This window comes from Hirundo rustica, chromosome 18, assembly GCF_015227805.2.
Source record: "Hirundo rustica isolate bHirRus1 chromosome 18, bHirRus1.pri.v3, whole genome shotgun sequence".
Lineage (NCBI taxonomy): Eukaryota > Metazoa > Chordata > Aves > Passeriformes > Hirundinidae > Hirundo > Hirundo rustica.
Window position 1 is genome coordinate 2,571,702 of NC_053467.1, and position 18,149 is coordinate 2,589,850.

At 41.1% G+C, this 18,149-nt stretch overlaps 1 protein-coding gene across 3 annotated transcripts in view; it reads right to left on the reverse strand.

Annotated features, from left to right (window-relative positions):
- The window catches only part of TBCD (tubulin folding cofactor D), a 113,969-nt gene that overhangs the window by 30,529 nt on the left and 65,291 nt on the right, over positions 1-18,149 (reverse strand). For all 3 annotated transcript variants that reach the window (XM_040081437.2, XM_040081436.2, XM_058422891.1), the window contains 9 exons: positions 15,551-15,631; positions 14,763-14,836; positions 13,836-13,953; positions 12,939-12,999; positions 12,810-12,832; positions 6,079-6,110; positions 4,020-4,082; positions 3,540-3,616; positions 1,278-1,359 (listed from right to left, as the gene is read on the reverse strand). In XM_040081437.2, coding sequence (XP_039937371.1) covers positions 1,278-1,359; positions 3,540-3,616; positions 4,020-4,082; positions 6,079-6,110; positions 12,810-12,832; positions 12,939-12,999; positions 13,836-13,953; positions 14,763-14,836; positions 15,551-15,631 — 611 coding nt within the window. The remainder of the gene's footprint in view (positions 1-1,277; positions 1,360-3,539; positions 3,617-4,019; positions 4,083-6,078; positions 6,111-12,809; positions 12,833-12,938; positions 13,000-13,835; positions 13,954-14,762; positions 14,837-15,550; positions 15,632-18,149) is intronic.

Here is an 18,149-nt window from a genome sequence, read left to right on the forward strand (position 1 = left end):
TCCAGGAAATAAACAATGAGGCTTCAGAGGGGTGTAAATGAGTCCAGCAACAAGAGCTGCAGCCTGGACTTGAGCAGATCCCTCCTCCTTCCTGACTTGGGCACCTGCCTGAGTTTTCCTGTCCACTTCTACAGAAACTTTCAGCTTCAACCTTACATAAAACATGACCTATCACCTTTTCAACTCATTTTTAGCTTGTTTGCTTGGACTCAGCATTGCCTCCTCCTGCCCAGCACGTTCTGGTTTTACACATGACCCTTTCCTGAGGTTGTGGGGATTTTATCTGCCTTGGTACCATATCACATCTTCCCATGCTGCCCACGAAGAATCTGGCAGGCAGGGCCAAACTCCAGGAAGAAAAAGGCCACTTTGGAGTTTGGGTTTTTGGGTTTTTTTTTTTGACAAAACCATAAAAATTTAGCACTATATAAAGTATTTTAATAACAGGATAGGCTGCTTTTATAGTTCAGCCCCAATGTCTTTGATCACATAGGTATGTGATCAATATCAAGTTCATTCTGGGAACAACTCTAAGACAAATAGATAATAAGGTATTTTGTTACCTGATTCAATAATGGCAAAAAATAGGAAAAGAAATCAATATTTTATTAAGCATATGTCAATTCACTGTCATATTCAGAAAAACAAGAACATAAATTGTTATTCTGAAAATATTTATCTGTACAATCCAGCAATTTGTCTCTGATGGACGTGACACAATCTGATCCTTGAAACAAAGACAGGTACAAAAAAGGCAGAATAAAAAAAAGATGCTGATTCATATGCCCCTAAGAGAAGTTTAAGCTTCCTCCTGTCCTGCTGATTCAAATACAGACTTTCACATGCACATTTACCAGAACTCTGGGTGTCCTTTTCTATCCTTTTCTTATCCCTTAGCAATTCTTCTGTAAATCAGCCATGATCTCTGGCAGAGTTTATCAAAATGGGACGTGAAAAAGATTCACTTTGTTAAAATTTAGGATTTTAGAAACACATAATCTTTGTTTTACCGGATGGAATAGAAAAGCAATATATTTTTTCCTTGTTTTTATTACAGTGGTACCTTCTATTCACCGCCAGCAAAACCCCTGAGACACTTCCTACACTTCCAGCTGTCATTTTTCAGACATCTTTCAGCTGCCAGTTATTTTTTTCCTGAAGAACTTTAAGTTCCTTTAAAACCAGTGATGCCCCTCCCCGTTCTGTGCAATCCCTGCAAAGTGCAAGTTTGGTCCAGCCCAGCATCCTGTGCCTCTGTGATCAACATGAATCATTACCCTGCAGAGCTGGATCAGCTTCTCCCCTCTCGTTGATGTAAAATTCATTGCACAGAGCAGCCAGGGCAGACACTGCAGATTCCTGCAACAAAGGCACAGAAATACATCTACTCACCTCAAAAGTTGTTAGAATTCTTAAGGGAAAAGAAAGTGGATTTTAAAAAAAGCAAACAATAAACTCCTTTTGGATACTGGCATTTCCTTTCTTAACATTTCTTCCCAATATTGGTTTAGTAAGGGAACTTATGTAAGAAAAAAACCCAGATTTTAATCTTATTCCTTCAATATGACCAGTAAGCTAAATTAGCACTTAAGACAATAACAGTAATGTGTGAAATGTATTTTCAGCTCAGATGAAAGACCTCCAGGATGACACAGCATTACAGAACACACAAGTCATTATTTCAGCTTCCATATTCTGACCCCAGAAGGACAAGAAACAAACTCTATTTCCCCAGGGATCTTCGGAAAGGAAACACAGAAAAGAACATGGACTGAAGGTTGTAAACAAAAAATCCCAAGCATCCAGGACCACAGGCCTTGTGTCCCAATCCTAACTGCTTTAGAAAAGAAGCAATGGTTGCGTATTACACCTCCTCATTTTTAGAGTGGTTTCTGTTACTCCTACAGAACACAAAATAACTCAGCTGCTATTTCAGAAAGCACACAATAGTTTTTCTCATAGAATTTATGGCTGAATTATACTTTTCAGCTGATAAAATAATGTTACCCAAAATTATAATAAATTTGGAAGCACACAAAAGCTATGCATGGCTCACTTCATGTTAATAGCAACAGTGTTTATTAACACTCATGTTCTCCAGGTACAAGAAATCTCAAATGTAACACAGAAATCCTGCCCAGCTGATTCATTCTGCCCTCAAAGACACCTCCGACAAGTTCTCTATGCAAAATCAAGGACTTGAAAGAAAACCAGCACTCACCTAAAGAATATTCTAACTACCACAGGCATTATAGTAACAAAATATGCAGAATTATCAACTGCTGGAGATCAGGGACCTTTAAAGGCCAAATTATCCAACCTCTGCCATGGGCAGGGATGCCTGGAACCAGACCAGGCTGCTCAGGTATTTCACTTTCTAAACGAATTGTTTTTCACCTTAAATGTATGAAGTTAAACTGGAAGAGAATACTATAGGTCAGAAAAAATAAATATTACTTTTCAACATCTTCAGCATTGCCCTTAAAATTATTTCTCTCTAAAACAAGAACAGAAATAAATGAGAATTGCCATTTACTAAATACACTTTCCTCAGCTTTAACTGATGTTTACCAAACAAGTCAAAATTCTCTACAGCCTATAATTAATTCTTCTAAGCTTTTGGTTTAGAAGTTCCAGTTATAAGACATACTAGCACTTTGAATAAACTGTTAATGCCAAGCGAATATCCCAAGAATTCAAATTTCTTTCTTTAATTTCCTTCAGTGATTTGGATACACTCCAGTCTCCTCTGTCTCCCAAGCACAACTTTAAAAGATGAGCTGTGAGGTACCTGAAATGTCTTTTTATCTTCCTGCTGAAACCTAACACAACGAGCACAGTATGTTAAATTCAGATTGTCTGTAAGCTCGAGCAGGGCAGACAGAAATTGCCTTTATAATTCAGCTGAGCCTTTAAGAGCACGAGATCAAACTGCCATGGGATTTCTTGGGAAAACTAAGGCAAATAACCAGAGGTGTTCAGGTGATGTAAATAAAACAGCATGAGACATATCCACCAATGCATTAAATATTCAGAATCTGAGCAGTCTGATAGCACAGAAAAAGGATTTGCAGCAGAGTTTAATGGAAAATTTAAGCTCCTTGTCCTGAATAACTCCGGTAACTCACACCAATGAGAGGTACCAAACGCCCTCAGTACCTGTGGACATCATCCAGAGCACTTTGAATTCTCACAAGAGTTCTCTGGAACCACACACACTGCAGGTAGAGCAAAACAGGAGCAAAACACCCTCTAAATGTACCCACAGAGCCAGCAGGGAGTAGCTTCCAGCACCATCAGGGACTCCTCTCCCTGTGCAGAGGTCAGGACAAGAACAACCTTTGGGATAACTGCTCAAGTTTTGACAGAAAGGCCCACCAGAACCTTGAGGAATTCAAAATATACTTTTTTAACTACCCCTTCTCACACATCTAAGAAACAAGCATTCAAGAACCAGTAAGATCATGGATAATCCATCAAAGAAAAGTATTTCCAATTCTGTATTTAATGTACCACATGAAGGAGGAGAATTATTGTACCTTTATATGCTGTCGTGCAGCACTGGAAACAAGAGTGAGATGTCTCAGACTGTCATTTATTAACCACTGCCAACCACCTGGAACAGCAAGGAACACAAACAGCTTTAACTTCTCTTACTTTCTGAACTTCAACATCCTCCATTTAATTTTTCCACACAGCAGCAATTACAGAGCTCAACCTGTGTGCTTGTTTTTCCAAACCAAACAAGGCTGTGACTCCCAGCACATGGATTACCATGTCCACAGTGAACACCTGGTGATGCTGAGTACTGCACATCCCATTTATTGTCAAGTTAATAGCTAAAAACCGAATCTTCAAATTGCATCAGCTGCAGTATTTGCCTATCTTTTTCGTATTTTTTAGTGTGTTAGGCCACCCAAACCCATTAATTTAGCTTCTTGGAAAAGCATAATTTGGTAATATTTTAGTTTAACGAGTAGTTATTACAGTCATGGAAGGTTATTTAAAACAGGACGTACCGATTATTGGATCTCCTCTAAATGGCATTTTTGATAGCGACAGCTTTTCAATTAAAGTGCAGACTGCAAGAAAATAAGTTTGATAACAAGATAAATACCCACCCAGAAAAGTGAAAATTGTAGCAATTTTGAAGAGACAACCACGGAAAGTTACATTAGCATTCATTTTAAACTGAAGAATGTTTGCAAATAGATGTTCAAAATAAGGGAAATTAAAAACTGGAAAGGAAATTGCCTTTGTACAAAGATCTCTACGATGCAGTAACTGTCCTCTGACAGGAGTTAGTCCCACCATTCATGCAAATCCCTTGTTTGGTGGGATGTTTTCCCCCTCTGCCATTCAAGGTGTGCACGTACCTATCAGCCACACTTTTTCTTTGGAAATGGCAGTGTAGCATCACTGATAGTAAACCAACTGAGGCAAGGATAATATTACAGCCACCAAAAACTATTCAAATATATCTGACAGGTTCTCCTACTTCTTATTCACGTTGTTTTTGAACCTCCAAGGAGTGGCATTTGCTCACTGCACACAGCTGGGAGCTATGAAACTGGATGCAGCTTTATTTCCTTTGATACTTGGAATACATCAGGACTTCCTTTTCATAAGAAATATAAGAGTTCTATGCTTACAAACCTACTTTGAGAATTGTATTTTTTTTTTCAATGTTTTGAGGCTTTTTTGGGGGATGAAGATTAACATAGTAAACACTGAATTTTCTGTCCAACAGCTTGACTGTATTGCTGAAATGAAAACTCAGCACTTGGGGAATACCATGATCTTTCACCTCCTGGGCTTCAGTTCAAATAAATGAGTTTGGTATAGCTCCATCTCACTGCCTGGCTGCTTCAGAGCTGCTGGGGAGGAGGGAGAGGACAGAAGAAGGTGCTATATAAAGCAATGCCACTGTTTTTTCCTCTCCTCCCACAACTTGATTTCTTGACTCTTCCTCTGGGCTCTGTACACAGCTCATCATCTGCATTTATAATCAACTTCCTGGGCTCCAAATCTACTCCTGAACTCACTCCTCACCATGGCAATGTCACAAAATCCTCTCAGCTTCTCTGTGCTAATATTTATTCACAGACAAGGTTAAGTGCAATGTGACTAAATCCAAGTCTCTTGGGGATCCTCCTTAGCTCTCTGCACTTCTTTGTGCTCTATTGTGGTTGAGACCATCTTCTTTCATTAGACATGCAGGCAATTTGTGGAACATTTTCAGTTCTTCTCTTATTCCACCTACACAGTTGTATCATGCCAAAATACTGCCATTTATACTTCTCCAAACCCATGAAACGTTCAGCTGCTTAAAAATTAAAACATATCACAAAAACCCCTATTCCTTCAGCTTGCATTTTCATGTCATTCAGCTGCAATCTCACTCAAAGCCCCTTGCTCTTCCACCTCAGTGCTGAAGCTCTTTCACCCACGAGGTCTGGCTGCCTTCAGATCTTCCAAGCTGGGATCTGCTCCGCAGCACTTCCTTCATTCAACTCACAAGCAGGAAACCAAGTCGGCATCATTTCCTCATCCACCCAGCCTACTTCTTCCTGCAACACCCTTCCTTTTTACAGCACATAACAATCTTCAAAATCCATCTTTTCTGTGATGCCACGCTCCCCACAGACTGTTGTTTATATGGCCTTTGTGCTTCACTTCTGCACACACACCTGTTATGATAAAATCATTATTTCCACCATGGCTTCTGTCTGGAAGTGCAGATTACATCTCTTCTGGAGAGGAATTTGAGTAAATCACTGAAGGAAGAGAGTTCAACCCTGAAAAAAACTTCACTGTGTGCAACAACAGAAGGACACAGTGTGCCACAGAGCCCAGAAGCATCTCCAGCTCTTCCACAGAGTAATTCCAAGTGTATTGGCCACCCATGCCCTGGTGCACCCACCTGCTGATTGGCCTCCAAAGGTTGCATTTTTAAATTACTGTGCAGGCTTTACTTATACGTTCAACACAACACATGCAAAACCAACTGGAAGCACGTAAACAGCCAAATTCCTCAGGGCACCTGTGGTGCTGTCCCACCCCAGCTGTGGTACTCACCAGCTGGTCTCATCAGTTCTCCTCCTAAACCCCTGCAAAACAGAAACAACCTTCAGAGAACAACCCACCACAGGCAGCCCGGGTGTCTATGCTCATAGTGAGCACTTCAAAACCATTTCAGAATGAAAGCAAAGCACAAAATACCCCCAGTTTTGTATCTGATCAATTCTGCTTCCTTTTAAATCAACCTTTCTTGACTTTGGCGTGATTAATACAAACCTCTCATGAATATTAAGCTTTCCTCTTGCAAAAATGCACTCCTGGTCTGCCTAATCTTTATTGTAAACAATAAAAAGACTGTCAGGTTCACTCTGCTTTTGTTTTCACTTGCTCCAGAAACATTCCAAACCCATGAGAATGGCCAAGGACTTTCCAGTCACACAGTCTCTACCAGATTCTGATCTCCACAAGTGAACTACATACAATTCTTTAATAAAATCATCATCTCGGTAAAACTAAACAGAAACTTCTCTTCCCAGCTGCCATTTTCACATACGTTAACTGGTTTCCTCTCCTGGTGGAATTTATCACCATTCTCCTTTTCTGCTCAAGCTCCCTTGCAGGGGATTTTGTGTTTATCACATCAGAAAAGAGAGAAACAAATGGCTCAAGCTACTTCAGACCCTCCTGAGGTTGTGTTCCTCAAGGATGCTTTCACCAGCTCAGATCTCAGCCCAGTTCCTCTGTCTGAACATGAGCCTGGCCAGTAACAGCACTGGGAGAAGAAAATCTGACCTGGGCAGAAAGTGGGGAGAGGGAAAAGCACCCTGGAAACAGCAGGGCTTGATTCCATTCTTTGGCTTCTCCTGGCTGTGGGCAGAGAGCTCTCCTCACCCCAGTGAGCACTGTCTGCTGCTTGTCTGGATACCCATCCCCAAGGCAATGCCTGAGGTGCTCCACGCAGTGTCACCCGCTGTGGCTTCATTGTTCCATTTCGTGAACCTTTGACCTCCCCTTCCTTTGGGTATTTCCTCCCTTGACTCCTTACTGTCTCCCTTCACTTCTGCTGGAATATTTCCCCCCTGGCGTGTGCCAAACCCTTAATCACCTGTTTGCATGGCCATGCTCTGGCAGAAACTCCCAGCAAGGGGAGCAACAACAAAGACTTGTTTATTTGCTTGTTGTTTTTTGTTTCTTTTAAACATTTTCTTCCCTCCTCTCCTCCTCCCTCCCCACAATAAAATTAATAGCTGTGCTCAGAAGGCCAATTTAGCAATCCCAACAACTCTTACAACTTTGCTCTCCAATCTAGCCCTTCGTACGAGCTTCAAAACTCTGAACATTTTAAATACATTTTCCCATTCTACACAAGGAGGTCCCCTCTGTAATCTGCTCTGGGTTTCTGACTGCTCCACAATTTCACTGGTGTTTCAGCTAACACAGAGATGCCAACTCCACAATATTCTCATTTGCCATAGGTCAGCACTTCATTTAATTGAGAAATTCTTGCTTTCCACAATCAATATGTATTAGGCTTAATTTAATAATCCCCAGCTCAGTTTATCATTGTAGGAAGCAAGCACAGATTCTACATCCTCGTGCCGATAAGGTCTGTGTTGTTGCCAACCCCACCTTCCTGCCATGCTGTCTGCTCTCCAGCTTCTAAAAAATTTAAATCAGAAAACAAAAACAAGCGATGCAAGGAGTCGAGACAGCAGCAAAACCAGGCGACTGATGTGGCAAACTTTGCTTCCTCTTCCACACTTCTTTTCCCCTTTATTCTGCCTTCACCCATTCCTTGCCTTTTGTCTGTTGCCTTACTGCAAACGAGTATAAAATAATCACCTTGCAAATGTGTTTGGTGTGCAGCAGAGTCTGCTGATGCAGGGATTCAGATATGGACTGTTCTGTTCCAACTACAAAGCAAGAACTGACTCACAAAGGCTGTCTTCTCCATTTCCCTGCACTGCCAAGAAGGAAGTCAGGCCACTTCAAGCTGTGCTGATGGTAATAATTTGAGTGCTATCCCTTCCTCTGGCGTTTCACCAACTCCATTTAATTCCAGAGTTTAGAGCCTCTCTGAGGATTGCTGTCCCCATGCAAGAATGCAGAAAGGTGACTGGGATTTGCATAGCAACTCCTCCATGTGGCCCTAACTCCACTCCAGTGCCTCTCGGGTGGCACCATGACCTGTGTGTGCTCCTCTGCAAAGCTTCCCGAGTTGGTTCTTGCCCAGACACTCTGTATGTCCACCAATACAGCTGATTGTTTCCCCCTTTCCACAGCTCATGCATGCTTCACTCTTAAGAACCAAGAACTCGATGGTAATCCCAGCTCCTTCTTCAGCCAGTGCCTGGTCTGTCAAACACGATGCACATCTTCCTATTAACTTTATCTCGCTCCACAGTATTTCGCTAAATTAAAAAGATACGGATCTACCTAATTCAGAGATTCTGAATTTTGCTGTACAGTCAGTATTCCTTCTTTTTTATTCCAAGGACACATCCACAAGTTGCATCACATTATTAGATGTACCTGTTTCATGCTTTAATTATTAATTCAATTTGCAAATTGACTGATGCAGTGCCCAGCTTCCACGAGCTCCTAAGCATTCCTTCGTGTATGCAGTTCCACAGCAATGCTTCTCTCCAAGAAACATCCTGGGATGAGTCACAATTTATGTGTGGCAAATAAAATATACAATCCCTTGCAGAATTAACATTACTGACCTAAGAATGACAGCACCTATTTTATAATTACATTGGCCTGAATCAGAACCAGTGACAGTCCTGTTCTCAGGGCATAAAGAAGTTCAAAGTACTTCTGTGGATTTTTTTTTTTTTTTAATTATTTTAAACCTGCTGCTTTTTGTGAGAAAGCCAGAATTCCTCTTTAAGATAATAAAAATAACAGTAACTGAAGCTGTTTAGAAAAGCATCTATGTTTTCACAGATATTCAAATCTGAAGCTCAAAGTACTGGAATAGCTGAAGAGATTCAGTTGTAAATACTGGATTTCTGGAAAGCTGAGAACACGTATTTCACCTCCATGAGAACACCAAGCAAGCATTTTCCTTGGGAACTCTTTGTCCCAAATAGAACTGAGGTGTCTTTAAAGGTCCAGGTTGGACATTCCCTGGGTACAGACTGGCTTTATCAGAGGGTACACAAGGGGGAAAGAGAAACTCCTGAGCACAGCTGAATAGATTCACAAAGCTTTCACGGCCAGCCCTTCAAGGTGCACAGAATAAACCACACTAACATGAGAAACACCAAGGTTTGTGCTACCGTAAATTTGCGTGCCACATTTTATTCTACCATCAGAATGCTACAGGTGAAATCTTGGCTCTATGAAAATAAAAGCTTTCCCAGTGACTTCAGTTTGCAGCAGAAGAATTTCACCTTATAATACTTCACAGGACAATCTCACAGAGCCATCCGGGTCCTGGATGCATAAAACCACTTAAACTTGGAAGAACTGTTAAGACGAGCTTTGTTGCAAAGCTGGAATTCTTTGCTGATTAAGCTCATACGCCTAAAAAAATCTCTTTTAGGCAGATGAATGCCAAGAAACACATTTGCCCTGAAACCATCAAGATTAGTTACAACCTTACAGGTCTTGGAAATGAGACGAGTTTCTCTTTTGCCCAGCACCTGTCAACACCTGCGGGCTCCCTCACTCCGCTGGAAAAGCCGAAACTCGGAAGGTGCCGGTTCAACTGACACCAGCTGCTGCTCCGAGCTCCTCAATCTGCTGGGCTGCCACAGCTGACGTGCTCCACACCCAGGCAGTCTCTCCGAGGCTGCAGGGATGAGCTCACGGCAAGGCTGGGCGCGCAGCACGTCGCAGGCACCGCGCTGGCCGGCGTGGGAGTCGCTGACGAACATCCCGACACATCCAGCCGGGATGGGAGCCTCGAGGGCCGACAAACACAAGCTCTGCCGAAATCCAAAGTGCACTGCAACCACCTGCAGGCAGCCCAGCGCTTCCAGATCCATCCCTGATCTTCTGGGGCGTTCAGGCCTCCGGTATCGGACTCAGAACTGGCTACAAGGAAGCTAAAAAATGTTCTGAACATGCGTTCAGCTGAAGAGTCACTCAAGAAGCTCGGATCAGAGGAGGCAGTTTCAGAGAATCTCAACACAACTGCCATTAAAATATTGTTTTCTTGAAGACTTTTCATATTATTGAATCACAGAATTATTTAGGTCAGAAAAGACTGTTAAGATCAGCGAGTCTAACCACTGCCAAGACCAACCTGACCCTTTTAAACACATCTTTTAAACATGTTAAAACCTTTTAAACACATCTTTTAAATCTAGGTTTTCACGGACACTAAAAACCAGGGATGGTGACTGCACCACTGCCCTGGGTAGCCTGTGCAAGGGCTTCAGAACCCTCTGAGCGAAGTATTTTTTTCCAACATCAATTTAAACCTTCCCTGGTGCAACTTAAGGCCATTTCCTCTTTCCTATCACTTGTTACTTGGGAGAGGGAGTGTTGAGAATGAGTCCAAGGTCTCAGATGCTCAACTAAAACAGATCTGCTACAAAAAAAAAAAACCAAAAAAACCAACAAAACAGCTACAACCCATGCTGTGGAAGCAGAACTCAGGTAACTCCTAACTCAGGTAACACAGCTGAAGGCAACAAATGCCACAAGTTTCCATTAGGTTTTTATATAAAAGTGCCATTTAAAACAAATAAAATACAGCACAAGTTTTGTAACTTCCTAACCCGTACAACCCCAAAACAGGCACAGGAGGCAGATGCTCTATAGGGCATGGTTTGCATATTCCTTGGTGTCACCCCCACACAGAAACCCAGAAACTGGTGCACAACCCACAGCTGGAAGTGCACATGCAAATGCTCGAACCAACCAGCTCCTCCAGACAAACCAGTGCATCAGATGTGTCAGGATCAAGGCTGATGGAAGGAAGTACACACTGATGTGCCTGGGCTTGCAGGCTCCTTTGTACTATGGATAAACCCAGAAAGGACTTCTGCAGGAGGACAGAAAAATACCTTTTTTTTTTTTTTTAATGGTAATACGGTAGAAGATGGGATTTTCTACAGTTAGCATAAATAAAATTGAACATTTCAAGCATATTCAAAACTGAGGCTGACTGCGGTACAACTCAAAACAGGACTGTGTAAAGGATAATTTATGGCCATTTTTCAAAATCAGGCTAAAGATGGTGCAAGAATGGCTAAACAGAGATGGTAGAGCAGCTCTATGCATGTCTCCATTTCAGCACTTTGGCTTTCTCTTGTTCGACTCGAGGTCTTTATGGATTCAACAGAATGAAGAAACTCATGACCCATCTACCAGCTTAAAATTTATAAATTGCAACTTTGTAAAAAAATACTGAAAAACCCCAAATTCCAGCGTTTCTACACTTTACTTCCTTTTCCCTTTGTCAGAGGGCAAAAAATTCCTGGGAACAGCTTGATCAATGCATTAAAATCCCTTCAGTCCCTGACAAGGCTGTTTGGTGGCCAGAAGTGAAAACAAAATATCTAATAAACAGTTGGGACATGTGGCCAGATGCTCTTTGTTAATACAGTTTAAAATCTTGAAACACAAATAAAAAACACAGGTTTACAACATTCCTCCAAGATGTTGTTAACACTGAAAATTCCCGGTAGCAATTTCTCAAATGGAAATCTTTGGAATATAATGTGCAATAATTACTCATCATGAAACGAGTTTGGCTTGTTTCACTAAATGCTTGCCCAGCAACACTCCAATTGTTGGTTTGTTTTTATAACCTAGTTTATTTTTCTTGTCCCATTTTCAAATATTTTATGCGTACTGATATTTTACAATATGGATTAGGGCAGAAATCTCTGTCTCAGCTAAAGTATGAGAGCAAACAGCAGTGAACCAATCTCACTTGGAGTTGAATTAGAGCTCTTATCTAGAACAAAAACATTTCTGTAGGCATCTTATAAATACCATTAAGTGCAAGAAGTGCACATTACGACAAAAACAAATTACACCCAAGCTCCACCCTGACATTAAAGAATTTATGGAAGCCAAGAGAGCCACCCACAAAGACATGAATATACAGTATCAGCACTAAGCCCATCCACCAGCCCAAGCTCACTCAGGGCTGGAAGTGTCACATTTCTCTGCATGAGCCCTCAAGAAGTAAATTTTATCATTTCTTCAGAAAGTTTTGTGCTTGAAAAAAAAAAACTTGCATAAAAATTCTTTAACCTGTAATTAATAATTACATAAAAAAACCCCAAACTAATTCATGGTCACCGTTTTCAGGTAAGGCACGTGTGAAGAAGTGAAGTAAAAATGACCCAAAAATGTTGTCAGTTAGAGGAGGAAAAACCTTCACTTGCATATACAGTTATTAGGGAATACAAATCATCATGATTTGATTTCCTCAAATTTAGAAGCCAACTCTGAAGTCACACACCAATTTTAATTCACATTTACTTAACAGTTCCTTAAGCAATATCCCTTAACTTCCTGGAAGCTCCAACAAATAGGAAATGAAAAACAACTCAGTGAAAACTCATTTACATTTTCTTTGTCGCAAGAGTTGAAAAATTGCCCTGAACCTTTTGCAACGCTCCTGGTCCTGCTTGTCACACAGGATGAAGAAAGGAATTGTGGAACTCAGGAATGGGAGGGAGGAAGGAAGGAATTGGAAGGAACTGGAAGGATGCCCCTATTTGTACAACCCCCTCCTTCCCAGATCCTTGTTTCATCCCTTTTAACTGACATTTTTCCAAGATGAAAAATGATGGGTTTGCATCTTTTTTTTTTCTTACCTGTACAACTGACGACTGCAGAGCTGGGGGGGAAAAAAGGCAACACATATTAATAAATCTTTGTTAAAAATCATGCAGCATTCCAGATTTATTGCAGATTTTAAAAATAGATTTATGCTGGCTACAAACCTCTTGGTGAATTTGCTTGAGTCCCTCCAATGATTTTTCACTGAAGTAGTATGTTACAGATCTGTAAAAGTATATAAAATTTTTAATACAGATCTCCTCATCATGGTGTAAATAATTTTTTTCCATAACATCATTGTACTTTCAAACAGAAAATGAATCACTTGATTTTCAAATTATGCTCCACAGAAATATTCAATATTTTTAAATAGTTCAGTAAACATAACAACAGAAATTCTTTCCTTATCCTACAGAAAACAAATTCCAAAAGGCTCATTAAAAAAAAAAAAAAAAAATCAGTGTCACTTCCTACTAACATTATAATTGCCAATACACTGATAACCCTTCTCTGCTCAGTTGTATTTTTAGACTCCAACACTTCTGTGATTTTTCCATCTGTTCCAAGTACTTCCTGCTGCTAAAAATGATCTGTCTGTTTTTCTTGCACTCGAACACTAATTCTTTTGATGGACACTGCTGGCAAATGTGTGTGTAAATATACAGATATTCTTTTATATATACCTGGACCAGCATTTATCAGCCTTAAATCAAGCTAACTCAATTGGGGAGGTTTTTCTCCAACCCTGAAGACAAAAGACTGTCCATACCGAGGAAGACAGCACATTTAGAGGGAAAGAGGAATTAATCTGTATTTAACTGATCATGTTCAATTCTCCAAATAAGGAGACAAATGTCCCTCTTTCCTGATTATGAATTTAAGATTGAAGTCTTAAATCACTGAATCAAACGTGAAGGCTCAGTATCACACTTAAAAGCAAACAAAAATTCAATGGAAACTCAGTTCAGTGAGATGGAGATTTCCATAATTATACTCAGGAAGCTTTTAATAGACCAGACATGAAAGGAAAATTTATAGTCTAGATAATCTTGCATTAATACCTATTATTCTCTTGTGCCAGTTTACACAGAGCATGGGTGATCTCAGCACAGGCAAGGATTGCCCCATGGCGTGTGTGCAGATCTGAGCCCACTGATAAAGGCAGAAGTCTTGGCAGAACTGAAAGAGATTAAATAATTTTCATTTTTTTTTTTTTTACACAAAGCATATTGACAGATCACAGTTTTAAATGTAATTCTGCCTGCCCAGAAGAACACTGGAAAAGCAGTGTTAAAATCAAGTGAAAAACAAGTTTTAATGAAGTGAATTCTGACCAACCACACAGAGCTGGGCTGAGCAGTCAGGGAAGTGGGGCTTGCACTGCCACGGAATTTTAATGGAATTTTATTTCCATGTTAAGTGCCACCTTCCTGGACCACGACAGGAGCCCAGGCAAGGCCTGCCACTGCAGCTTCTCTGGGGTTGTGCCCCCAGGCACATGAAAAATCTGCCGGGACAGCCTCAGGATCTGCAATGGGCTCGGCAAAGGACCCTGGGCTCATGCTAGGAAACATCTGATTACACACACAGCCAAGAAAGGAATTCTTCTGCAGGTGTCAGGCTGGACAAGACAAAACAGATCCCCCACTCTTTACAACATCAAAGGCTCCTCAGCAGGAGCTGGGAATTTGAGGGGTAGCTGCTGGAGCTGTTCCCACACAACTGCACCCATTTCTTCACCTCAGAAGCAGCAGAGCCCAGGGCAGCCAGGTATCCAAGGCCCACACCCCAGATAAAAACCGAGCTGACAGTAATTCATACGTTTTTGTATGTAAACTGAAAACAGGTAAAGCCATCAGGGTCACTACACTGTATTAAGTGGCAGGGGAAATCTTAATTTTTATTCAGTAGGGGAAATCTTAATTTTTATTCAGTAGATTGATTAGATCTTTGTAGGTTTGTCCTGCCCGAGCTCAGCTGGTACCTACCCACGTTTGCCATGTACTCAGGGGCCTGGGGAGTGATGTTATGCAGAGCTTTGGTTGCAAGTTCTCGAATAACACTGTAAGAAAGCATTTCTGAGGGTCAGCAATTCACCAGAAGCAACGTGTTAAAAAAATAATGGGAGAAAGGGACTCCTGCCCCCAACCAAACCCCGGGCAAATATTCAGAATTACAGTGCTCTCTGTCCATCCTATGCTTCCCCCTTGTAAAAAAGCCAACAAAAGCAAAGAGCACTCATGCAGCCAGCTTGCAGTGAAGTGAGAAGAGCTCAGAAGAGGGAAAACACCAGTGGGGCTGGTGGAACCTGAGGGCTCGTTCTGTGCACTGCCAGGGACACAGCAGTGAACTGATTATTTCTCATGATGCAAGCTATGATCAGCACTGATAGAATCTCACTGGTGTGATACGCACACATTTCAACCTTTGTGAACACTGAATGTGAGTAAGCACCATCTCTATGCATGAAATCTGCTTTAATTAGGATAATTGCACGGTGACAGTGTTTACCCCTCACATACACTATACACCATATAAAAGGGTTTTATTAATCTATTAACAGATTGAGGTCATGGCCAAAAGACAAAATTCGTAAATCTGTTTAAGTGACAATTTCCTTGGGAGGTGCAGATGATAGCACCTTCTGCTTGCCCAGTTTCCTTCAGTCAAATGCTGCTGCAAACCCAGGTGTAAAATTCACAAAAATCATCTACAAAAGCGCAATATGCAGAACAGTCAATTCCTGGATATTAATAATTAGATTTCATGAACTTACCTATCCCAGTGGTTAATCTTCATGTTAACTAAATGATCAATCATGGGCTGTGTATACTCAGGAAAGCCAGCAATATACACACTGAAAAAGAAAAAAAAACACCCAGATATAGGTTAGAAATATACTTCAGAGACAGAACCAATAACTGTGTGCTTTTTGGCACAGCCTGTTTTAAAGGTTTCAAAAAAGAAAAGGTTTTAAAGCCAACCAAAAAATTACTGAAATGTGCCTTCTCCTAAATAAGATGCAGCTGAATGACAGGATGAGAAAAATCCTGAATTATTAAAAAAAAACTTAAAATCATTTCTGTAAAACTTTCAAATTGTTTCTAAAACCTCCTCTACATACAACAAGCTTGACACTCAATTCCATTGTTACAGTCCAGAAAATCCAGATGTGCATATTAACTTGAATAATTATTTCAGACCGGAGAAACACATCAATGATATCAGTTACAAGAAAGAGGAAAAATAAGTAGCAGAAATGTGTTACATCCTCAGAGATACAACAGCCTAAAATGGAAAAGGGATTCTCAATTTGTCCTTTTTAAAAATCCAACCTATGCAAAGAGTTAATTGTGACAAGAGCTGCGAAAGCTGCAGAGTTCAGGGGTGAGATGAAGGAACACCAGCACTAATTACAATTACCTAAGGAGCCTGCATTACCTAACTCACAGCCACACTCGCCTTCCAATCTTCAGGAGCATCAACTATGGAAAGCCAAGGTCAACACAAGTGAAGTGAAATGTTTTTTCAGTACATCTGATGAGTGTTAGATCACCTTGGGAAGCCCAACAATCAGCAGGACGCGTTTGTGTCAGAAGGGCACAAAGGGACTCATGGATTACCTCAGTTTCACCTTTTCCTATCTATTGATTGATTGACTTTGCAGCTGTAATGATGTTCCATTAATATACCTGGGTGCAATCAGAAGCAAAGAAAGAGAAAAACCAAATACTGCCACGTGCTCCCATCCTACTGCCCTTTCACTGGAATATTATCATCATTTAAGAACCAAATTCAGCTGTAGAGCTGGGTTTTTTTGTGAGTTTTTACTAATGAACGTTATCGTGGTACATATTTTCTGAGCAGCCAAATATATACCTGGCTGCTTTTTCCTTTAATGTTACTCAGGGAAAAAATAAGGAAATAACAAAGTAACTGAAGTATTGACCCGAATAATGACAGCCTGCTTGAAGAGCAGTGTCATTTTCTGAAAGTAATAGAATGAATGAATGAAATGGCAAATATTTGACAAAAAAATCGTTTAATTAATGGCACTGAACATGGTTTCAGAGAACCAAACTTCTAAATGCAAAAGGCTATTTATAAAAAGATTTATAAATTTATTCCTCCTGCTGAACAGTTTAAAGAAAGAAATCAACCATCAAAATATTTTCACTTAGGTAAGTGGCACTTGTACAAAAACTCTGGAAATCACAGTGAAAGAAGTTTAAAAAAAACCATACCAATTCATCTCTTGAAAAGTCAAAAGAACGTAATCAGTCTCCAGGCCAGAATTACAGAGGACAGAAAATAAAACTTGCTTTGTCACTCGTGAATGTTTTCAAGTTTGTATTAGTACAAAACCCCGGAGTTTCAGAAGTCACGTGGATGCCGTACACATGGCTCTCGAGCAGCATGGAAATACCAAGCTCCTGCATTTCCCCATCTCCCGTGGGTGGGAGCTCTGGGAAGGCTGTGGGAGGAGGGTGGGGACCCCAGAAGGGCTGACAGTTGGTACAAGGCGAAGGTCTGAACAGACTGAGATGATTCTGCACAAAAAGGGCAATACAGAGGTGGACAGATCAATTGAAAAAAAAAAAAATAGTCAGGGTGAAGACAGGGGGTTCCAGTATGGATTCTCTTAAAAAACTCTCAGTAGAAGTCACAAAGTTGGCAGTGGAGCATGAACCATCATGCAGCTGTCTGCTGTTTCTGTTCCCCAAGGACATCATCTGCTCCAGCCTTCCTGACCTGCTGGGCTCCTGAGCAGCCCCACGGGGCAATTTCCTGTCTCCAACGGGCTGAATCACTCCGTGGGTGCTGCTGTGCTGCTCTCCCCACCCTGGCTCTCACACAGCCTGGACTCGAGGCCAGACTCTGTCTGAGACAACTCAAGCCAGAACCAGCCCTCGCTCTTCGTCATTTTCTCGTGAGGAAATGCAACATTCTGTTCCTTCTGGCCATCCAGTTTGGCTCCAAACTCCCCTGGTTTCAGCACCTCTGTGCTTCCAGAGCTGACTCCATTGCAGGACAAGCCCCTGGTTTGTAACCACACCACCCCGGTCTGGGTATCTCCCATCTGCTCTTTGCAGACAGTACTGCAGAAATCAGTTTGCCCTTTGAATCATGAAATGGTTTCACGTTCACCAATTTCATTTCCCAGAATCACCCACTCTTTTTCCCTGCTGTGAGAGAGGATTAGGAGAAAAGCAAAGCAAACTTAAAGGGCATAAAGATACATTTATGAACACACGCTAAAAGAAGAATGAGAATCAGTCTGTTTCCTCTTTAACTAAAACCCAAGCTGTGCTAAGCCATGACAATACATCACTGCACACTGTGGCCAGCTTTCCACTGAGCTAACACAAGCACTC